We start from the raw sequence: 24,716 nt of genomic DNA, 5'->3' as shown, positions 1-24,716 counted from the left end.
TTGTATTTCAGATAAGCAAGTGTTTAATTACATTCAATTTTTATTCTTTACAGAGAAGAAATGTTACATTCCCTTCACTTTTGTGGTGGTCATATTTTATATAATTCTGCAGTTCAGAAAATGAGGTTAGTGTACTGGATTTGTGTCGTCTTTAAAGTTTACTCCTTTTCCAAGTAAAGATAAAGCTCATTTGGCTAATTCAGAACTTGCATACCATTCTTATAAAGCTTAATATTGCACAAGTGCGCTGCATGTGTGAATTTGAGAGAGAGAGAGAATATGTTGACTGCTTTAAACATATATGTAAATGAAAACTTAAGAAGTTACTTAACCTTTTTGGGCAGCTGCTTCTTCTTCCTTTTTCTTTTGTTCCTCAATAGCTTTCATCTTCTCTTCGTATTCATCAGCTCGTGTTTTCCATTCAACCCTGTTGTTTTGAAGACCATCAAACATTGGTGTAATTTCCTTGTGAAACCTCGAGAATTCCTGTACAAGCAATTGAAATTAGTAAATTAGAAATTTGTAAGCACTGATGAATTGTTAAGTCTGAAATTGTGGAAATACTGCTGGGAAAACATTTTATTTTTCTATTGCATCTAATTCCAAGGCATATTGTTGGAAATACCATGTTGGGATAATAATGCCCTATTGTGCACATAGTCTGTTAGGAAAATATTGGAATTATATGCTGCACATTTTAATATCTTCCCTAATCCTACATATGATAGCCTGACTCATATAATACAACTATAATACATGATATTTTATCATATGATTATCAGTATCAGGATACAATTAAAAAGTCAGTTATCCTGTAATATATTCCAAGCAGATGAGGATATTTCTGAAGATGTTAAAGAATCGTGTCACATTTTTGCCTGACATTTTTGGATAATATAAAACTAGACAGGGATTAAGAATGTTGACATGTCAGTGCCTTACAGAAGAAGCAGCATATCTACATGCCCCAAATACTACATATTTCCTATTCCCTTTGCTGTGCTATTAATTGCTTTCTCTAACCATCCATGTTGCTTGCTTATATTAAGTGGGACTGGGAACAATCAAACTGGACTCTGTAACTCAGTCTTTCAAGGCAGTAACAAAACCTCAGCAACCTGAAGTTTAGCTGGGATCTTCCTCTTTTATGAATCTGCTTCACATCTCTTGAACTTGCTCTATGGGAACAATTCTTTGATGTAACAAAATACTGAAAAATTATGGTGGTTGTGATAGTTGTTCATCCCAAGACCATGAGTACTGCAGCTGTCTAGAATTTTTTACTGCAATATCTTATCATTAATTGTGCCATCAGAACTGCCGGAGCAGGAAAACAAAACCAGTTAATCTTACCTTGTACACGAATGTGCACACAAAATCTATGAAACCAACTTGGAGCTTAGGTAGTTCATCTCCTTTGTTTCTGTCCATCATAGGCTAGAACAGAAGAGCAGTGATTTAGAACACGTAGATATCATGTTTTTTGGTATAGTGATCTCATAAGCGTCATGGTTCATTATTTATTCAATGTTTTAATAACAGTTAATATTGCTTAACACTGTTACATTATTTGGTACTTACAATAGGTTGTTGCTGTAGCACAGTTCGTTCTAGGTCACCTTGCTCCCAGAATTCATTTGCAACCATGAGGGCAACCTGAATAGGCATAATTCAGTGGAATTGTCAGCAGAAAGTAGTAAATTTAAATAAATTAAACAAGGCTTTCCAAAAAACATGAAAAAACCTACAGACACTGTCTGCTGTACTTAAGGCTTTTCCTAGTAAATTATCACTAACAATATTTTGATGCAGTAAATAACAGATTATTGCCAACAGGAACAAGGCAATATTAGCAACGTAACAGTCTGTAATACCTGTAATGTGTATAACTTGGAAAAACAAGTATTCGCAGTTGTATTTTGATTATGCTGTGTTAAAACATATTCCTGTAAGGCTAAGTGATGAGTTTCAGCAGGATGGTCAATACATTCTGGAGTACTTGAAGTACTTATGTACCACACTGTATTACAGAATGTGTTTAAGCTACTTTGCAGTGGCACCAAGATCTACAGAACAGACACAATTCAAACCATACTGTTGTTAAATCTGTGCCTTAAAAATAGTAGCAAGAGTTGTCTAGCAAAGAACTGAGTGATATTTAAGGGTAGCTAGAACAGCTGCCAGAATTAGCATTAGAATTACCTTCCTTAGTGGAAGGACAAGTAGAGAAGGGTTGACAACTGTAGAGTGGTCGAGACATCATGGACCACCTACACTCACAGTGACAGAAAGGTAGAGGGGTTTTTTTGGAAGTATCAGGTACTTAAACATGTATCAAGTGTTAATAAGTTAATTTTTTTTTTAATTGGTCATGCACCAAATGGACAGTAAAACAGAGAGTAAATGCAGTATTGTCTGTATCAAAAGTACCTACCTTACTCTGCACTTCCCAGGGCTTGGTTATTGCAGACAGGTCACATCCAGTCATCATCATAGCCCTTTGAAAACAAAAACCAAAACAGGAGTATAGTTTCGGGGGTCAAGAGGATGGTACCAGACTCTTTTCAGTGGTGCCCAACAACAGGGTGAGGAGCAATGACAATAAACTAAACCACAAGAAGTTCGACCTCAACATGACGAAGAACAAACATCCATTGAGGGTAGCAGAGCGCTGGAATAGGCTACCCAGGGATGTTGTGAGGTCTCTGGAGACATTTAAATACCACCTGGACCAGTTCCTGTGTAACTTGCTCTAGGTCACCCTGCCTTGGGAGAGGGGTTGGACAGGATGATCTCCAGAGGATCTTCCAACCCTAACTATCCTGTGCTAGGATGATTATAAAAAAATAAAAGGTCTAGATTTTAAGGAATTTAAATACCTATGATGCCAAACGGATTAACATTTTGCACGTTAAGAAGATTGTAGGCATCCATTTCTAAATTAAAATTATCATTATGCTCGTCATTGGACAGTAACACTTTGTCCAAATTTGCATGTTTGGATGCCCAAATTAATTTAAAATCTAGTCCTTGATAATTGATTGAATAGGGAGTAAAATATTAGCCACTTACATGATGACTTCTTTTTTCGTTGGGTCAATAGATATATACTTAATTGCCTGCTCTTCTGTTTCCATTTTTTCAATTGCATCCACAATCTTTTGAAACATAGTTCTTTTCCTGTTAAAACAAGCCAATAAAGCATATATTACTGAATGTGATTTCCAAAAACCATGTTTATGATATTTGTGCTTTTCCCAAGAGCCATCCTAGTCACAGTGGTATCAAAGTAACACTTACCTGCAGTTGAATGCAAACTTTTCAGGTAATCTAGACATTTAGCTTTTGCTCTATACCATTGACATGTGAAGTAATACGTCAGAGTTCCTGACAAAGAAATAACCTATTTCCTACATCTTCAGATTAAACTCTTTGGGGTGGCATTCTTATTTTTTAGCATTACGTGTTTGTTACTTCCTGTAACAACTTCCCTGAATTGGGAAAAGTGAAGCAAATACTAATAAATGCTCTGCTACTCCCTCCCATCAGAAATCCTAAGAATTACTAAGACCTGACTGAAAAGAAATTTCAGAAATATAAGCATGTCTTACTGTTGTTTCATAAATCTTCTAGTTTGTGCTCAGAATTAATGAAATAATGGGATTACTGTTCTCTAAATCTTAATAACTGCTGTTGAACAACTTCTGAATTTTTACCTGTCTTCTGACTTTAAGTTGCCCCAGTCATAAAACAAAAGTCTCCACGTATCTTTAAGGAAGATACCCATTATTAAAGCACATTAATTCACTAACTTAGGAACAGAATTGATATTTGGAGCCTTTGGTGTATTTAGCACTGGGATCAGTGGATGTCTGCCGGGTTTTTTTAGTTTTCAGCATGGCACACAATGTCATGATTAGGCTACTGAATGCACACTTCTGGAATATAGTACTTGCTGTAACTAAAAGTATATTGAAATGACCTACTAAATGTATACTAAGTATTATATACATTCATGCATTCTCTAATTTGAAAGCTTATAATCAAATAAATAATGTCTTGGTTTTTGCAAGAATTAGACTCAACATGTTAAATAGAGCTCTGTTCTCTGCATATAAACATCTTTGTATGCTGCATATAAACGACTAAAAACTACAGTTATACAATCTATAGCATCGATTTTTTTCAGTAGGAAGTTATACAGAATTTAATACTTACTTGAAATACAAAGCCAAGTCAGTTGCTATTATTGCAACTTCAAATAAGTGTAGAACAGTTTCATACTGGCGCTTATTTAGGTTCTGGAAGATGTTTAAACTCTGCAAGGTGGAAAGTTTATGATTTCAATTCCTTTCATAACACTGTTTTTGGTTTGTACTATACAGAACAGGGTAACAAAATTGTCCAACTACAGTCCTTAAATTAAAATAATGATAAAAATTAAAAATTCATATTCCATAAACCTAACTTTCCTGAATTTTTAAAGCATCCCAGTTCCCCTTTTTTTCATGTTACACTGGATTGGCACAATTGCCTGCAGCAGTGTATGGGACCTACCATGGTAAGTGCAATGTCCTTTTCCTCAAGCAAAGAGAATGAGACCATCACACAGCATTTTTCTAAGTGTCTTGGTTTTATTTCTTTAACAGAGATACAAGGCCTGCATGAACCAGGGCACAGCTTTGCTGCTGGTGAGAGCCTCCAGAGGTCCTGCCAACTGCTCTGCCCAAGAGCAGGAGTCAGTCCCTGGCATCTCACATTTGAAAAAGTGCATTGCCACCAATAAAGGGAAAGGTGTTTGTTTATTTTCATATCATAAACATTCTGGGGTTTTTATTAACATAGTGCTACTGCTTAGTGTAAGGATTTATTCCTTGGCCTCATGAGGTCAGGGAATAGCATCACCACAGGGATTAGGAGTGGAAAATGAGGGTGATGTGGGTGCCTGCCCTGCTGCTGCAAACAAGGGATGGAAGGGGTACATATGTGCATGTCTTGCTGTTCAATCACCCTGCAAAATACGTAGTAAAGAGTGTAAATAGTGTCCTTTGCTGTAGCCAGGCCTGGCGCTGCTGAGGGCAGGGTGGCCGGTGCCCAGCGGAGGAGCAGGGCCCTGAGGGGCAGCTGAGCCTGGGGATGCGGCGGGAGCATCACCCCCGGCTGCTGGGAAGGGCAGCTGGGGGCGGCTGCCTAATGCAGGAACATTGGTAATGGAGCTGCAGCAGAGCCTGCCAGACCCCGGCCCTCTTTAGCAAGGTATGGTGTGGGGTTGGTCTGGCCTGAGGGCAAGGGGCCCTCCATGAACGGCCGCATCCCTTCGTTCCTCAGCTGCCAGAGCCTGCAGCTGAATTCAGACCTCATAAGCCAGGCACAGTGGTTTAATGACAAGATTTTGTATGTATATATTGTATTTTCTTCTTTGGTTTCAGCATCAGCTGTTTTGTGCAAACAGAAAAAACCTGAGGAATGTGAGCAAGGCTCAGAGGAGAAGCTTTCCTATCTGAGGTGAATCTGTTCCAGGCAGAATCACTGATGTTTCTCTAAAAGTGGAAAGTGCATAAGAATTTGTCTTAAACTTCTGAATTTTAGCATTTCTTAATGTGAACCTAGAGGAGCGCATGAGACCCAGTGAAATTTGGAACATTGTAACTTAATTGGATCTTTAGTGTTGATTGGTGTGAGCAGAAGGTCCGTGACGTACCTCATCTTGCAGCAGGGTTTTACTGTACTCTAGGTGATGCCTTTCTAAAATGGAAGAGCCATGAAGTTTTGCCAGGGGAGCTGCTGACCTGTTGAAAAATAAGCAATTCTTTACAATATAATATGTATATATAATTTTGAAGGCAATAGATTTTATTCAGGTTTCATATTTTTAGGATTAAAATGCTTCTGATCTACATGTTCAATAATTTGATGATAATTACATGTAGATAGATGATAGATAACGTGTAGATAATTCAAAATTAATATACATTAACCATCGATATGATAGTGTAATCTGTATGCATTAGCTATTAGTATGATGCAGAGAAAAAAACACAACTTACTTCCCTTCATTTTTGTGACTGAAGAATGATGGAACTTGGAGAGCATTGGGTGTTCAGTGCCCACTAAAGTCGAAGTCATTGCTAGATGCCTCAAGACTCAAAAACTGTGGTATTTAAAATATGCCTTCATTTTGTCTTGAGTGTTCAGTTTTGCTGGTTTTTTAATCTATAACCCTTCTGTGTACCTTAAAAGTAGCCTTTATCCATCTTTTTGTTTTTATTCTGTGGCATGGCTTTTGAACTCTTGTATGTCTGTAATGACTGGGCCATGTGCCCTGGGATTCTAGTTAATTGTAAGTTAAATCTAAAGTAACTATTGTAGAGTTTAATTCCTCTAACGCCCTTGTGCTACTTCACTCCCCCAAAGCTGCCATTTTATGGACAGGACAAGTCCTGATAGCTCAAGTTTGCTCAGTTTTACCTGCTCTTAAAGCATTACCCTGACACTGGACTAAGCTTCAAGCAGAGGAAATTCTGCATTGGATTATGGTTGTGGGATGAAGGGAGAAGTGTCCCACCTACATGGGCTCCAGGTAGTTCTGCATGTTTGGAAGAGTATTTCCCTCTTCTTTCCCTTGGCTTATCGCTCTGTTTCCCAGATAACCCAAGCTGGATTGCTACATGGTACCTGTATTTTCTGATGTGATTAGGACTGTCATGGTAAAGCCTGATAAGTTTTATAAATCGCTTTACTGCGTATGACCTCATGTAGAGGGCTTTCAGCTAGGGAAGACCACAGTGGGAAGATTTAAACCTCCCTTAAACTTGTTTGGATGAGAGACAGTCCATTGAATAAGAATCAGCATCTGTCATTCTCTTTCCTACGTCACCTGGAGAATCCCTGGGAATAATCAGAAAATCCCTTTGCGTCACTGCTCTAGCACGCAGGCTGAAAAGGCTGAAATGTGAGGAGTGTATTCAGGGTCAGAGGGGTAGGATCAATCACTCTGGAGATACAGCTGGTGGAAACTAGTCAGAAAATTATAATCTTCTGGTACACATGACATTCTGAGAAACATGTATTCTCTGGCTAGCACATGGAAACAAGCCCTCACAGATCACATTGAAGACCAAATGGTAGGTTGTTCACTCTTCAGGGGAAGAGTGGGTCTCACCATGGTAGGTTATGTTGTAATACAAAGTAAAATTTGAGTGAATTAATATTGTTTCATAACAAACAAGGTAAAAATCACGAAGAAATATTTGAGAATATTTTCTCAGAACATATTAGAGCATGAATTGCAAAGCTTGAACCTCATGATGTGTAACTTCTGGGCATGTGGACCCAGTGGTAGAACTCAAGCATGTTAACTCAGACTTTTGTACAACATGAGGAGATTACACCTCAGGAAAGGATTTATATCAGGAAACTGAGTGGGGGGGGGAACAACTGAACTAGTCAAATTATACAGTGGAAAATAGAGGAAAAAAATCTGTCTCCCTCTAAACAGAGACTTGTCTATGTTACATCTTGAATCCCTCTCCAGAAAAGTGCTTATGCCCTGTCTTGAAAAAGTAATCCAGTTAGGGATTTTAATTTACTTTACTAATTTCTTTGTGTCCTCATGTTCATGAGGCTCTGTCTGCTACAATCAAAGCATTGCTAGAATTTTAAAAAGCTGGAGTCTTAAAAATGGATTGCAGCTTCAGGGAATCCTTCTAAGATTCTGCCTTTGCATCTTGTCTTTGTGTTTCAGCTGCCTCAAGTGCTCTGGGGCAGAAATCTGTAGCATAATTACTTATTCATGCCAGATGAGTGTGGAATGTATACCTTATATTTTTGCAAGTTTTAAATTTTTTTTTGTTTGTTTTCCACTAAAAATAGTACATTTCCATGTATTTGATCACTTATACTTACTTCATTTGGTATAAGTTATTGGTCCCTCTGTGATCAATGTCATGGCAGAAAGCAGCAGCAACCATGGCAAAGGCTTCTAGATCAGTATAGTATTTCTTTATTTTGCCTGTCTGTAAAAGAAACAAGTAACTCTGAGTGTGTGTCTTCCTGAATTTTCCATCTGGAGCTGAAAGAAAACTAAATAATGAATGTGAAGTTAATATTAGCAACATTACCATCAGCAGAGTAAACATTGTTTGTCCCACATTGAATCCATGTCTCCAGTTATGGTAAGTGATATCCCGATAACCCTTCCTGACTGTGTACATCCATCTTGTAAGGACCTATTGGGAACAAAAGTAAAACAGCTCTTAATTGAAACAAAACAAAAGAATTTCCATTATATCACTAGAGTATACTATGAAATTATTTAATTGTGCAAGTTCTTTGAAAACAAATGTTTTTCGTTGAATTAAACATGGGAACAGCAAATTTTTCTTACATAAATGCATGTGGATTTAATTCCTTACCTAGCTCACACAATTCAGGATTAGTTTTATGTTTTTGTGACAAATATGTAAATGTTTCATTGAGAATGGAAGATTGTTAACCATACCACTATTACTTTAGTATTGCCTATTTCAAGATTAAAGTATGTAAAACCAGCTATATTTCTTTCTCTTAAAAATAAATATAAACAAGAAAAAGTAAACCAGACCTCAGCTGGGACTTTGAACTTTTCAACAACATTTATCTCAAAGAACAGTCGTATTCCACAAGTTATCAGGCCATGCTCTGTAACAGGGAAGTCACTGAAGCGGAATTCATACAGTTCTAAATCTTTCGGATCAGGTAATTCTTCTTTCTGTTAGGAAAAATCAAAACCAAGGGTTTTTCTGGCAAGAACAAAGTTGGAAAAGCTTTTTTAATTTTTTCAGTAGAAATATTGCTCAAGGACAGTATGCTTACTATGTCTTCAAAGGACTCAGATGTCAGTACACACTAATGTGTATTAAGTTATGAAATACAATCATGATACTGCTGGCTTTCTTCTCAAAGTGAATACATAAAAGCCTTGGGCAATTCCTAGTCTGAATTCCAACACAATATGTTGTGACCATCTCAACATTTCCTTAGTTTAGAAATCTTGGGCCTTGGAAATTCTCCTTCCTGGTATAAAATCCTGCAATTCTCCTGCTTTTAGCCTGATCTCAAGGCTACATTAATCTTTTTCACAACCAGATTCAATTGCCTATTTTGTATTTGTGATACAGATTCACATTGAATAGCCTAACTGGTAATAGTGCTATTTGTGAACTGTTCTATAACACTCTTCATCTCTCTCAAAGCCTAAGGAGAGCAGTATTATATTTTAAAGGATGTGCTCCAATCCAAATAAGAATTAACTCAAGGAAGTCTGATGCAACACAAAAAATAGCTTATATTATCACAATGACTCCCTTCCTCCATAGTAGTCTATTAACAGTCTTCACTTTATGGAGAAAGAAAAAAGACAACTGAATGTATGCATATATTTCAACCAATAAGGCTGATCATCCATTTCCTTTTCCCGGGGTTTTTCCTTTGTATCTATGCAGATCTGAGATCAAGGACAAAGAAACCTAGACCAGTGGTGTTTTAAGACCTATTACTTTGTGAATCATCAGATCTAGAAACACCTGCTTTATCCTATTAGCTATCTGGGATTCCAGGTCTTTTAATAGGATAAAGCACTTGCATGTAGCCTTGGCAGTGCAGAAGACATTAGACCTTTGAATTTGTGACTCCACAATGTTGAAAGAACAAATTGCTTTTTTTAGATTTAAAAATTCATACAAGTATTATGTTTTTAAATTTGGAGCCTGTACCAAAATAATCAGATTTTGCTCTACCCATAGAGAAATTTTAGAGTCTATTATTTTTTTAAGCTTTTCATGCAGCTAAATTAAGTTTCCATCAAATGGTATGTGAAGCTACACACTGTCTGTTGATGTTTTTTTATTTCACCACTTGCACGCTGTGTGAGCATCTGCTGTGTGGAAGCCAGTAAAACATTAACACCAATGCATTCCAGCATGCACATACACACAACTAAAAAGAGTTTCATGAGGTCTTTTCCCTATGGCTGTGTGTACATTAGCAAACGTGGTGTAATAGGAGGAAAAATGTGAAGTTCTTGGTACTGGAAGTCAACAGATTTGTGTATATTTTGACCTTTTTTCTTCAACCTAGCTCTGTTTTGATCCATTAATAGTGGAAGTTCATTCAGTGTTTTCATTCAGAGCACGTCTTTGAGGTTTTTTCAGATAAAGTAGGCCAGTTCCTGTGCTCCAGGACTCCTGAAGTGCACTAAATGGGCAAAAATAGGAGCGTTCTTCCAAAAAGACACTGCCTTTCTAGATCGAAACAGTAAGGCAGACAGAAGACTGCCCAGTCTGGAAAAGAAAGTGACTAATTTTTGTTTTATAGTAGCCAAGCAGTAGAGCAGAGAACTCTAGGTCAAATCTGTTTTGTCACTGTGGAGTCATGGATCACTGTCTTTAGACTTCTCTGCCTAAGGAAATGCAGGAAAAATAATCTGAAAGTAAGTTTTTTCTGCTGGACACTCCTACTTATGTTCTCTTACTGAGAATGAAGGTGGCCTCACAACAATATCCCTTCTTTTATTTTCAGAATTAAATAAATTAAATTCAATTATAGATACAGCATTGTGCCTATGGATATTTTAAGAAATTTAACACTTTAAATGTTAATATAAAAATGTCTATATAACTCTGACTGTCCAAGTCTGTTGATGTACATTTGGGACAGAACGTTTCCCCATAGGTAACAGTGGGATATGCACATAGAAGGACAGAAAAGGTTGAGGATGTGTTACTAAATCAGCTCCATCGAGCCTGTGGAACTGATAGCTAACATTGATTGTATTAATGAGGATTTCACTGTACACAACTTTTTCTATGATGAGTACACATTACTATCTGGTATAAATACAGCACCAGAATTTTCAGTTTAATGACTTACCAAAATCCTGATGAGATCCTTTTGATCACATTCATCTAAACTTTTTGCATTTAATTTCTCCTTGTATTTCTAAAAATGAAAAAGAGTAAGAAAATTGAGGTTTTGGGTAGTAAATTCTCCATTTTAACTTTGTGGCTGTGGACAGAAACTCACCAGGATAGATTCAACTTCAGCAGGAGTGGCCTTTGTCTGGTACATAAGCATTTCCTGAGCAATGTCTTTCCTGTTTTCAAGTTTGTTCATTTTGTCATAAGTGTCAGTATTTAAAACAGACCACCCCAGGAACTGTGTGAGAGTCTGCAACAAAGTCAAGTAAAGCAGAGATGATGCCTTGCCAACAGAATGAACCTGACAATTTGACTTAGTTTTCTTAAAGTCCCATTTCTGGCAGTGCCCTTTGAAAAGCAAGGTGCTACTCTACTAGTTAGAGGCCTTTATCTTCCCTCAGCCAGTTCTGTTAGCACTCACAGCTTCTAATGACATTTGGCTCAGCCTAGTAATTAAGTAATTAATATTCCCATTTTATATACAGGACTTTGAGGCTTATGAAGCTTAAGTCAGGTGGGTGGACTTTGCTACACTGTGTAGCATCTTATCTTGCCTGAGTGGATGTGATTATGAATGCTCTGTGAACTCCCATGATCACAGGCTTGGTATCCATTGGCAAGCAGCACACCATACCTGCTTACCCACTGCTACTTAGGAGATGCCGACCATCATTAAAAAGTCAAAGCATTCAAAGTAAAATTATAAGCAATTTTTCTTCATTACTGGAATGTAACTGATCACTCACAAATTTTCAGTATTATAAAGGGAGATAAAATCTCAGATTCTTAAGAAACTACATTGTGAAGAAGATAGACATTTGTCTAGATGTGGCCTATTTGAAAAATTTTTGACATATGAAAATGACTTTTTACTGCAATATTTTTATTAACATCACATAGCTCCTCAAACCCTCTAATGCTATTAAGCTTACTTCAGTGATCTGTTCATCATACTCGTCAAAAGGTTTTCCATCTTTCCTATTGTAAAATGTAGCAACTCCCACAATTTCTTCCTTTTTGTTGACAATCGGCAATGACAAGACATTTTTGACAACCCATCCAGATTCATCCACTGGTCCTTTCTGTAGCAAAGCAAAAAACCAGGAAATGTGTATTTCTTTGAAAGTAATAATACAGCTATGGATATAAGCAATGTAACAAGAAGCTTTTGTTTGTGCATCACAATTGAATGAGAAATTATTTATACAATCAACTGGATAACCAATTAGTGGCAAGCACTAGAATATTTTTCTACAATATTTATACTTATTAACATTACTGGATTTACCTGAAATGTGAAGTATTCATCCGATGGTGCGTCCATCATGTTACAAATCTGCAGCATAAAGAAAATGAGACATTTTTAAAATGGAATATAATGTGCATCAAAGCTTTATATATGGTCTAATATTTTGAAAAGGAATATTTATTTTATAAGCTAACAGTAGTGAGCATCATAACTAGCTACAGAATCCAAAATTGTTCCTCTTAAATTAGATGTAGTTATTCTAACAGACATAATTTCTGAATGTTTGTAGCAAAGTCCCTCAGTGTCTCACAGTGCAAAAGTGCAATGATTAAGAAAATCACTTCCAGTCTAAAATGGCATGGAGATTTCTAGAAAAAAATAATTGAGTACTAAGGGCTCTATTAAACATGCCACAGGGTTACTCATACCTGTCATACATCCTGACTTTGAATTACATATGTTTATGCAAGAAGATGTAGGAAATAAAGAAAAATTTAAAACCTTGTATGTGATGATTTTCTTATTTTGACATTTTTTGGTGACATTTAGCACACCTGGAAAGTGACATCAGACACAGACATTACTCCTCTGATATCACCACAGTCCAAGGGAAATTATCCTGCTGTTTTCATCACTTGTGCTGAGACCTTGTTTCCATCCAAGACAGTGATTTAAATGATTTCACTGGGAACCAAAGGCACTGGAAGCAGCATGGTATTTTTGTGGAGGTTTTTGGTCATAGGGAGATTTGGAGGTTTTTTTGTTCAATCAGAACTACTGCAGGATTTAAAACTCTAGTTTTTAGTTTTGCTATGAACTTACAAGACCATTTTCAGCAACATATGTTGGCAATCCACTGACAAGACACCAGTGATCTGCTGGAGGTGACCTTTTGAGAGACAATGAAATTAATTTATTTCTACAATATAGACATACCATTCTATCCCAGCAATATCTAACTACCACACATTCACAAGCTGCCAATGACTACTCACGGAATGACTTTGATTTCTTCTTGTCCATGTAAAAGATAGTCAATAATCTTATAAAAGTTGATTTCCTATATAAAAATATAAAAGCATCTAGGTGACTTGTACAACTTCAGTGTCAAACTTAAGATTTATAAAAAGAAAAATTAATATCCTCACTCGTCCATCAGGTGTCTTGGGGCCTTTGTAAGGCTCTGCCTCCCCCAGCCGGATTGGCCACTCGTCATAGAACTCCTGAGAAAATGATACACAGAGGAAAAAGGAAAAAACAAATCAGTTCTGTGTTCATAGATAACATCAGATCTGTGGATTACAATTTGATTTTTATTTCTACATAGTTTACTATGGTCACATTTCAGACAATTTTAAGAAAACATGGGTAATTATATTCCAGACAAGAAATGTTTGCCAGTAAATTGCAGGCTAATCTTTTCTCTAGATAGTTGTACAGCTTAATTTTTCTTTTAGCAGGTAGATATTTCTAAAGCAATAATCAGACCTGCACCTCTACCCTTTCTCACATGGAATTATGAATATGAAAAATTATTTTAGAATTGGCCTTTATGATATTGTGGTTGTATCCTTTGCCACACTTATATTTTGCACGTAATCTTTGTAACATTGTTAGATTTTATATCAATTATCCCAAAGAGTTAGAAAGCACGGTAACTTTGTGTCTTGGAGACTTCAAGTCAGGAGTGGTACATTTCTAGCAAGTAGGAAAAATAATTGTTACCTTCTCTTTAGTCATGTCCAGCAGACCAATAGAGTACCTTTCACAATTCAAATACATTCGAATAGTATACAGAGCTTTGTGAAACTGTCGTTCTATATCTGTTAGCTCTTCAAATACTTTGTTGGCAGACCACAAAAGCATCTATTTACAAAAGGGAAGGAGGATAATGTTCAGAACAGTAAGAAAACATAAACATATGAATCCTAGGCATTCCAGAATGAAATGATAAGGTGCATTACTGTTATCAAATTTATAAAATAATAAATAGATTGTATCCTTACTTCAATAAGCTTGCAAGAATATGAAATATTGGGAATGATAATTGTTTCATACAAAAATGAAGTATTATCATTAAAAAATGCTTCTATACCTGGCTTTTTCGTGATTCAATATTGTAGAGATACGACGTATGATGATTTCTTAGGCTCAAAGATATAAAGTTGAGGTATTTTTTAAATACCTAAGAATGACAAAAATCAAAAATAAGACAAAAGTATTAAATTAAGAGATAGAGTCACTCAAACTACTTGTTGAACTGAAAGCAATCTTATTGTGTGAGATTTTACCTCTTCATCCTCTTTTGAGAACTCAGGGGCATTTAATTTGTTGAGTGCCATCACAACAGCAAGCACCTCTTTACCCTGTGTAATTGCAGTTGCCAACATATTAACTGTTTTATAACCAGTTTTTTTGTCCATAAAGTCAGAAAAATGGTTGTTCTGAAAGAAGAGAAAAAAACCACAAGTTAAATGTGCAACAGTTGCTTACCATGCCAATAGCAAATGATCATTTCATTTGATAACTGATGTTTGCAATGCTGTGAGCACTGTTTCACAGTGCAGTAGGTTTATACTTGAAAAAACCCCACTATCATTATTTAACTCAATCTTGCAGAGTTATATGTACAAGCTTAACCGAGGCATAGATTATGAAGGTAGCTTCTGAAACCAAGTTCTGTGCAGGCCTTTATTATAATGCTGAGGAATTAAAAATATGGGAAATACAGATTAAATGATATAATAATATGATCTTGTGACTATGTGTGAATCTAACATATATGGCTTATGTGTTATAGAATTACTTCATAGCTATGCTAATATTTATTATTATTTAATTATTTCTGTAAACAAAATTCATTATACATTTCCCTCACACAATATTTAAAAGTACTACCTGTCCTGGCTAAAAATACTTATGTCAGTGAAGCATCCCCAGCAAGTATTCATCTGGCTGAGCTGTTTCTTATTCCTTCCTGTCTGACACACTCCCATCCCTGTTGCTCCCAGCTCTACATAGGTAGAGGTATAGGTATCTATATAGATATAGGACCAGAGCTGCTTTTGTTGAGTGTGTGATCCTGTGGGAATAAGGCCATGTGGCTAACAAATGAGCCACAGCTAACTATTCCACATTTACATTTTCATCCTTAAAAAATGCTGGGAAGCTAGTTCGTGCTTCATGGAGAACTGTGTTATTTCCTCATATCAAAGAAATTCTTGGTGTTTTCTTGAAAGGCCATAGTGTTCTCTTTAATTTTAAAAAAAGGGATTTAAACATTTTCAGGGAAATTTGTTTGTGTAGGGTTGTTATATTTTGTTGTGTTATTAAGAAAATACATCTGAATGAGGTGAGTTATGAGTTGGGGGTTTGAAATTTGTTGATCCTTTTGTACTGAGAAATGCCTTGGTTCTACTAAGCGGCTAAAATGGCTAGACTCTGTCTTCACAGAGCCATTTTCATCCCCTCAGATTTTACTGCTAACAGTACTCAAGCTTCTTCATAGAGATGAGCACTCAAGTCCTGGTATGCAGTCAATGGCAGAGTCTCCCTGAATTTCCTTTAGCAGGCCTGGTTCTGATTTCTCAAGGTGATGAGCAGTTGGTGCTGAATGAGGATGTCAAGAAGTTGCCTGGTAACCAGGGAAAGTCAGACCACATGTTAACATCATGGATAGGAACAGCAGCTGGTCAAAATGAGGCCAATAGAGCCCCGTTTTCAGGACATTCACCCAGAACCAAGATTCCCAAACCTTACCAGTCCCCTGCAATTAGCAAGTATTTGTGAACCCACTTACACTGCATGTCTATCATCAGAGCTGGCAAAAACAGCTGCTATTAATGACTGCATTAGCTTAGGCAGCTGAGATCTGTGGGGCGCATCCCGAGGTGCCTTCCTTGCTGATAGGCTGGAGAACGCTGCAGCATGCCACATAATGGAACTCCAGCTCTCATAGATTATACATGAATCTACTTAAACAAAACCCCAAACAAATAAGCGTTTTCTAGGTTATAAGATCAAGCATGACAATGCTTGGAAATGCCAGAACTAGAATTGTTTGCCTATTATTTAGATTTTTCCTCTTAATTTCCTTTTGCCCCTCTTCCCTCTAGCAATTGTTTCTAGAATGTATTGAATTTATAGCATATAAAACTCTAACAAGAAAGACAGAATTTTATTATCAAAATTATTTTTCATCAGAATAGTAGGGTTTGGGTTTTTTCCTTGTTTTTCATAGTCTATAGTCAGTCCATCTTTTATGTTTGCATTTTAGATTTCCTTCTAGGGCTGCATTTCAGTGAAACAAATTAAATGTCTGGAAGTAACTCTTAAATATTGTATTTATGCCCTGGACTCTCTTACAGAGAATTGATTCTCTTAAGGACAGCCTGTGTCATCCCCATAAATTCCATTCAATGTATCAGGCTGTGTTTGGATCCCTGGAAAGTGTAGCTACTTTTGAATATACTGTCCATGAGAGAAGGGGATGCTTTCTCTACTTCCAACTAACTCCCTGAGTTGTTTTCTGTTTTTCTCAGAGAAAGGTATAGGAATATCTCATTTAACAGATATCCAGAGAAAATGCCAGGCAATCCATCTCTTCTGTGTGAGAATCAAATACTGTCCTGCAGCCTGCTAAACAAATATGTTATTACATGGAAATATTCAGTTTTCTGTGGGATGTATTATTTACTGACACAACCATTCTGGACTTGGGGGTGGTTTTGAGCTCCAGTTTTTGGGCTTCTGGCTGTTTTAGCCATTGAAAATCCAGTCAATCAGACAGACAACTTGACCTTGTTTTGTAGTCCCTCTGTGTCACTAAGAGCATCTAGCCTCCTGGCAAGGCCCAGGTTCCTGGTTTTAGGGTACTGTATTCTGCTATGGAGGAATAAATAAAAAATTCAGACACTCCTGGATTTCCGAATACTTAAAAGGAATCTGTGACACCAAATGAGCTGAATCATCAGGATTCAGCTGCTGTGTCTTACTTTGCTTAATAACTCTAGAATAAAGGTACAAGCAGTGGTGATCAGAAGTGTTCAGAGGAAGCACTTTGGTCATGCAATTTTTGTAGAGGATAGAAAAAATTTAATACAAGTCTCTATTAATAAACAGAAAGTTCAGTAACCACAAGCCATCCTGTGCCTAGATAGTCCAAAGTAGAAAGATAAAAGTACCTTTTAATGCATTGGCAGCATTCCCACAGTACATACAAAGAATCCTGATTTACATGATTTGCATATACAAGCAAAAAATTGTGCTTAGTATTACGCTTTTCATTATTGACTATTTTATACATAATTGCTAGGAGTTTTGAAGCCTTTATCTCCAACAGAGTTTTTAAAATATTTTCACGTGGGAACACAAGCTCCTTCTTTTTTCTGAAGAAAATCACTTTTCACAATATCTAAGAAATCATGTTCATAGACAAATAAGCAAGAAATGTGGCCTGCAGTACCACAGCCAGAACATCTTGGTGCATCCACGACTTCATGAATGTGGACACTTAGTCTATTTGATCCTGATGTTATGAATCAAACTATTTTTTAGAGCAATGTTTTGGACTTCCATCTCTCAGTTAAATCACAAAATAGGCTTTAAAAGAGAAATTACAGAAAAGAAATCTGCTGCTAACTCCCTAACTGTAGTACATGTGCAGGTATTTCCTACTAGCTCCTTTTAAAGCTGAGATACCAAGGCATTTGCTGTACAATGATCAGTTCTTTAGATAGGCCTTAAGAGATGCAGCATATCCTGGACTTGCAGTAAGCCAGCACCAGCACCCAGCTAGCTCAACCAGCTAGCACAACCTTCTCAATGGAGGAATGTTTCCTAATATCCAATCTAAACCTCTCCTGGCACAACTTGAGGCCACCTCCTTTTATCCTATTATTTCTTAGTTGGGAGAAGAGGCTGACCCCCACCTTTCAAGGATTTGTAGACACTGATAAGGCCTCTCTGAGCCTGCTTTTCTCCAGGCTCAAAACACCCCCAGCTCCCTCAGCCACTTCTCATAGGACTCGTGTTCCAGATCCTTCTTCAGCTTTGTCACCCTGCTCTGGAGTTGCTCCAGCACCTCAATATGTTTCTTGTAGTGAGGGGCCCACAGCTGGACACAGGATTCAAGGTGTAGCCTCACCAGTGCTTGGTACAGGGCAACAATCTCTGCCCTGTGGTCCTGCTGGCCACACTGTTTCTGATCCAAGCCAGGATGCCCTTGGCCTTCTTGCCCATCTGGGCACTGCTGGCTCATGTTAAGCTGCAGCTGATCAGCACCCCCAGGTCCTTTTCTCCCAGGCAGCTTTCCAGCAGCTCCTCCCTGCCGTGCTGCCTGCGGTTGAAGTGACCCAACACAACAAGAGAGAAGACTTAATCCTCCAGGTGAGGTGATAGGGCCAAGACAGCAGATGCCTGCTTTCCTCCACCTCTTTCCCGTTGTAAAGCACAGAGGAAGAAGGGGTTACTGTGACCCCTTGCAGTTATGACTATTTTACTCATACTAGGCAGGAGGTTCTGTGTTGGATAGATGAGCTCAGACTGCACATATTTCTTCGCATTATCTCCATATGTTTCTGGTTTTGTTTCTGGTAGCTCTACAGTGTTTTCTTCTCTTCCTGATATTTTCTTCCACTGATTGTCTTGCATTGGTTCAGATTTCTCAAAATTTGAACCACTTGATAGGTGGTATTGATGTGCTATAATGCTTTATCTCTTACTCCTACTTAGCCTAATTTCAACTCACAAATGTTTTTGTTTCATAATGATATAATTGAGTATGAATAGAAAATAAAAAGCACCTACCATCATCTAAAAAATGTCATCAATCTGATTCAAAATGAAACCAAATTGGCTAAATGAGTTGGTCCTTTCTTGGGCAACACTCCAAAAATTATGTGTGGTCAGGGATGTAAATCTCATTTTAGGATTTAACTTATTAGCATTACAGAACAAATTGACTTTGTTATTGTCAACATCACTAGAATTCTGAAACTGAATCTAGGACAAATTAATATATATTTAATAGAACTTGGGGATTTAACTTTTCAGTAATGTCACTGAAAAGCCTGCTTGTTATTTGCCATATTTAGTGACTATTTTGCAACTTCTTGAAATTGTATTTGTAATATATTAAGTGGTTTTTTGCAAAACCCAAGAAAATTAGATAAAAGGGAGCTTTTAATTTTAATTTTAAATGTACATTTTTTTCTTCAGTTTTGGGAGCTTTCCTCTTAGAATGGTAAATTGAGGAAAGAATTGGTTGATGTTTTCTTCTGGAAGGCACAATTTATAGAAATTTGTTCTGGTGTTAAAATATTTTCTGGTGAATTGACTAAATCTTTGCTATTATAGAAGACTGGAACATGTTTCCATTTTTCCAGTTAATATTTATTGAGTAGGAGTTTCTGAAAATCTGGTGTTTATTATCAAGGTAAGATAAAATGGAGGAGCAGACATCAACATTTACAGTGTGTATTCTTGCCATGCAAAAAGCCACCTCAGACAGCCCAGAGTCTGGGGTTTAGAACATCCACATTAATCCAGCACTCCTGTCAGTTTAGACAGGCCTGGAATTAAAGTCTCTCCCATGCTTGGGTTAAAGAGTAGAGCTGCTGTTCTGAAGCTGGATCAGCTTACAAATGCTTGCAACTTGAAGATGTGTTTAAGTTGATTTGTACCATAGGTTTCCAGTGGTTAAATTAGGTACCACAACAATCACTCTTCTGGTGCTTAATCTGAGTTGGAATCTCCCACGGTCTCTTGTTTCTTCACTTCACTTGGGTTATGAATTCCAGTGCAGAACCTCTAAAAATGAGGGCTGGTTATTTCAGCACCAAAACATTTCAGCCCCCTTATAGATCTAATCCAAAAGCCTTCACTTCTTTTGAAGCATTTTTTCACAATTTTTATAATTTTAAACTCAACTAAAACGAAGAATATTATTTCTTGAGTTTCCAGTTATTAATTAAATCCTTGTCTTCAAATACCTCTGAATTGAAAGGAACAGTTCAATAATTTAAATAGGTTATGGATTAAAGCAAATATGTAAAGTCTTTATTATTGGTTCTTACAAGCTGACAATGTGAGATTTTGATTCCCCAAAAAAGACATACTCCTTGTAGAGCTATTTTTTAGTTCTTAGTTTTATTTGGAAATAATGCCTTGGAGAAAAATGTGTGGTAATTGTACTCTCCTTTATAATGTTGTCTGTGTTATCAATTACTGTTTAAAGAATACTAATGGACATATCAAATTTTTTGCAGCCTATTATTTTACTTTGTAATACTTGAGGCACATACTCTGCTAGATCCTGTGAATAATGTGAGACAAATTATTAGGGTAATGGTCCTACCTGGCCTCCTGTTTCTCACAACTCTTAAATCCTGGATTAAATGCTATTAGCTCTCACAGTCAACAGGTCCATAATCTTGTGGGGAGGAGACTGTTCTGACTACTAAGTTAATTATTGAAGGTCTGTATCTTTTCCTCTGCTTTTCTTTTCTGGAGCATTAGTCAGGATGAGGAGCTTCCTCACGTTTATTGGTACCTTTCCAGGATGAAGAAGGAGATAATCCCTAAAGAACCGGTTGCCAGGCAATAAAAGTAGAGTAAATTCTTTTTCCCCAATGATTTATTCCTGTTGTGATCTTATATTGCATTTACTTTTGTTATAAAGGGATGATGATTGAAGCATGAATATGTCACACCATGGGTTTGTCAATGTTGTCATGTACTTAAGACTTAAAAAACACTATGCTGTTTGGATACGGACTGTGTCAACAGTAGAAAGTGGCTAGACATGACATTTTAAAAGTACTATAGCCAACTAGAAGTAATCATTCTGCATATTGTATTCTGACAAGGCAGTAGGGGCAAAATTCTTCTCTGGCTTAATTCTGCTTGTCATTTTTTGTTCGAAATTTGGGTAGCAGACAATCTAGTTTGACTGAAGTGTACATGTAGTGAACTGAAAAATAATTACCCTTTCTCAAATGTGTTAAAGACTTCAGTGTCTGCATATTTCTGCTGCCTTGGACTAATTATGCTCCTTAAATGTGACTGACTCAAGCTGAAGTTCTGGGTTTGCTATGGAGATAAAGATTCTGGTGATGTAATTGGGAGCTCTTCTTGTGTGAGGAGTGTGGACTTGGACACTGCCTTTTTGTACACATAGAATGAAAATGCTGACATTTTTTGAGATCTTTAGGGTTGTTTTTAAATATCAAACCTTGGTCCCAGAGAAGTCTCTGGGAGTTTTGCAATTAACTAATAAAATGTCATTATTCTGATGATGTTTAGTTACCAAATTTAGATTAATGGGACCATAGTTTAATTGCATTTTTACATGTGTGCCTAATGGCGTAGGCCTCAGTAATCCTAAGAGAGTAAATGGGTGCCTAAATAAAGATTACCTTGGAATGATTGAATTATAACAGATACTCAGCTGACATAAATTAATTTATGAGCACAAAACACCTAGCAGGATCAGATGGACAGAAAAGTTCTCTTACTTAAGCATATTCAAATAACATTTGTCACAACATTTTGAACAAATCCTATTGCAAACACAGAAATATTTGGTTAGTACTGCTCTGGGCACCTCTCTCTATAAAGATACTAAGAAGCAGTGCAGTGTCTGATAGGAGGCACATCTTCCTTGATCCTTCTGATCTTTTCTCATGTAATCAGTCTTATGAACTTGGACAGATTATCCTCCAATCTCCCCACGTGGTGGTAAGAGGCAGTAAATCAGACACTTCTGGTCAGAACAGCAACCACTGAAGAAAGGATATTAGTGGTCAGTTGAAAATCAACTGATTTATTTCCTCAAATCAGTCTTCTGTTTGCCCCTGTGATTCTACTTACATCTGAGGCAGTTTACTATATATTGGAATGTCCTTTTCAGATATATAAATATTCATTTGTTTCTGAGCTTTAAAACTAATCTTTTATAACTTTTATCATGATAAATATATTATTTTTTGTTTACCTCCTGGAAAACACTGATAATTGCAGTGGATAAATACTTTCATTATTTACTTGGAGCTTAGGACACTGAGGTGGTTTCTATCTCTAAAATAGTCTGGAATTTTAAATTGACTGAATAGGAAATACTGAGAATCCAGACAATTATCTTGATAATTTTCTTAGCCCCATTCAATTATGTTCAGATTTTCCACATAGGACTAAAAAGAAATTAAGATACCAGCATCTGATGATTCAAGGTTAGTTATTTATAAAGTAATCTTCACATTCAAAGCACATTTACATTTCCCCATGTATTCCAGAGCAGTTTCTAAAGCAGACCTCATACATGCATGTTTAACTTTTGTTAGGTCACTCATCATTTAATTCACATTTATAATAAATAATAATAATAAAGATGTAAATAAAGTGAATAAATAATATAATAAATTCTTATCAGCACCTTAAAGAAAGAAGATGATTCAGTGCAGATTCAACAGGAACTTCAATAATGTCAGAACAGCTCTGACTCATTAATTCTCTTCTACAGAAAATGGTTCTGAACAAAAGCCCTGGATCCAGATGTACTCAAAATCAAACCCATTTTAAATCAAACACTGACATTTATGTTGACATCATCTTCATCTGTCCTTATTCACTTACTAATAAGGATACATCTTCATTACAAAAGCTGCAAATTAAATGATTCAGAGATGCATGCATGGCAGCATGGAATGATAACAGAGAACACTTGCAAGCCCATATTGGAAAACAGAATATAAGCCTGCCTTGTTCAGCAGAAACTCAGGTATTTAATGGTCTCTATTATTCTAATATTCTCCTCCCTTATTATAGTCATTGACATTACAACTACTTTAAGGCCACTGAAAACACCTAAGTAGGCTATATGATGTGGTTCTATTGGATTTTAAGCCATCTCCACTGATGCTTTCCTCATGTTATATGTCTGGATTCCTGTCTCTGAGATTTTTCTGAAGAACGACTTTTTACCTCAAGCCCTGGGCAGGAAGCTAAGTAAGCAAATGCACAGAACCCCATTCCAAGAGAAGTGACATCCAAGAGAAGTCACTTACCTTTGTCACATCAGGTATATTAAAAAACTTCTTGGTATGAGCCACCCATCCCACTATCCCGATGTCCAGAGGAAAAACAGTCTCATTTTCTGGTTTCACCAAATTCTGCTCATAGCTGGAAGTTGGAGTGATATCAAGAATCCTGGAGGCTACTTCTGGAATACCATTTCGGGAACGACAAATGAACATACTACACCGATCAGCTGCCAGCAGCTGTGCCAGCCTCTGCAAGGACTTGTGCACAATCTTTTCCATAACACATGCTTCATCCTGGATTTCTGTTACCAACTCAAAAATGATGTCACACTCCTCCAGACGGGACATGTCTTTGAAGCTGACGTCTCCCTTCACATCCCCAGGCTTCACATTAAAGATACTTCCCAGCACTTCTGGTCTCATTTTTCGGTCGAAATACTCCTTGGCAAATTGGGGATTGTTCTCCAAGTATTTTTCAACAGCATCTTTATTTACCTCACCCATTTTTGTCGGATTTTTCCTAGGATTTCTTCTAGAACTGCATCACCATCAAAGCAGGAATGGTAGCAAGAAGTCCTAACCTGTTACTAGTAAGGAAAATGTACTTTATACATATTGTATAGCTCACACACATAATACATTCATCTTCCTCTGTGGCTTCCAAGCCTTCTGATACTCTTGAGATATGGCAGAAGGCACTGGCTTAGCATCTTCTTAGTGCGATATCTTGGAGATTGCTAATTAAAGAGATGTCAGGACACTAAACCCCTGAGCATTCTTAGCTCATAAATCCTCAGGGAATAATTTTAGCATTTTAAACTAACAAATTAATTCTTGTAAAATTGTCTGATGTGTAGATATGTATACCTGTACGTATCTCCTTCATTCACAGTATATATACTGTGCTGTGCACACAGAATTTCCTATTAGAACTTCATATAAGGAATTCCACCCAGATACTTATCCCTCATTATACACGTGCACAGATGTACACACGTGTATTTGTGAGAGGTACTTAAGGGCAGGAAAACAGAATGTTATGGAGAAATCTTTTAAATGGTAGAATTTAGTTTTCCTTGAAATAGTCAGGTGGTAATAGAAGTTGGATTACTGAAAGTAAATAATCATGAAGCTATACATGAATAAAATGGGTGAAATCCTTAAGACTTTACAGAAGTCTGAGCTTGCTCAAGTACTCAAGTGATTTACCTAGGTGAAGATGGAATTGCACAGCCAGATATGGCTTATTCTTTTTTCTTTTTTCTTCAGAAAGAGACAAAAGAAAGAATAAAATCAGAAAACTGATTAAATTCGAACTGAGTTGAGGAAAAAGTAAAATTTTATTCTATAAGCATAAATACCCAGTCAGGGTCTACACTTCCTTCAGAAAAAGTTGGAGATATCTGCTCTATTGAATAGCACAAAAAGGATAATAACTGACAAACATTAGGCAAAGAGGGAATCTTGAGTCTG

General features: G+C 36.8%; 1 protein-coding gene across 2 annotated transcripts in view; it reads right to left on the bottom strand.

Moving 5' to 3' along the window:
* PDE6C (phosphodiesterase 6C) overlaps positions 1-23,950 on the bottom strand; it is a 28,272-nt gene extending 4,322 nt beyond the window's left edge. For both annotated transcript variants that reach the window (XM_019293029.3, XM_010412982.4), the window contains exons 1-21: positions 23,268-23,950; positions 14,496-14,648; positions 14,300-14,389; positions 13,930-14,070; positions 13,353-13,427; positions 13,200-13,264; positions 13,027-13,093; positions 12,244-12,291; positions 11,888-12,037; positions 11,062-11,205; positions 10,909-10,977; positions 8,603-8,749; positions 8,121-8,228; positions 7,906-8,015; positions 5,702-5,789; positions 4,219-4,319; positions 3,073-3,180; positions 2,435-2,498; positions 1,582-1,656; positions 1,354-1,437; positions 333-486 (exon numbers count right to left, since the gene is read on the bottom strand). In XM_019293029.3, the coding sequence (XP_019148574.1) occupies positions 333-486; positions 1,354-1,437; positions 1,582-1,656; positions 2,435-2,498; positions 3,073-3,180; positions 4,219-4,319; positions 5,702-5,789; positions 7,906-8,015; positions 8,121-8,228; positions 8,603-8,749; positions 10,909-10,977; positions 11,062-11,205; positions 11,888-12,037; positions 12,244-12,291; positions 13,027-13,093; positions 13,200-13,264; positions 13,353-13,427; positions 13,930-14,070; positions 14,300-14,389; positions 14,496-14,648; positions 23,268-23,747 (2,521 nt within the window). In that variant the 5' untranslated portion in view covers positions 23,748-23,950. The remainder of the gene's footprint in view (positions 1-332; positions 487-1,353; positions 1,438-1,581; positions 1,657-2,434; positions 2,499-3,072; positions 3,181-4,218; positions 4,320-5,701; positions 5,790-7,905; positions 8,016-8,120; positions 8,229-8,602; positions 8,750-10,908; positions 10,978-11,061; positions 11,206-11,887; positions 12,038-12,243; positions 12,292-13,026; positions 13,094-13,199; positions 13,265-13,352; positions 13,428-13,929; positions 14,071-14,299; positions 14,390-14,495; positions 14,649-23,267) is intronic.
* Between the last annotated feature and the right edge of the window lie 766 nt (positions 23,951-24,716).

This window comes from Corvus cornix, chromosome 6 (assembly GCF_000738735.6).
Source record: "Corvus cornix cornix isolate S_Up_H32 chromosome 6, ASM73873v5, whole genome shotgun sequence".
NCBI lineage: Eukaryota > Metazoa > Chordata > Aves > Passeriformes > Corvidae > Corvus > Corvus cornix.
Note: the sequence above shows the minus strand (reverse complement) of the source record. Positions and strands in the feature narration are given on the sequence as shown.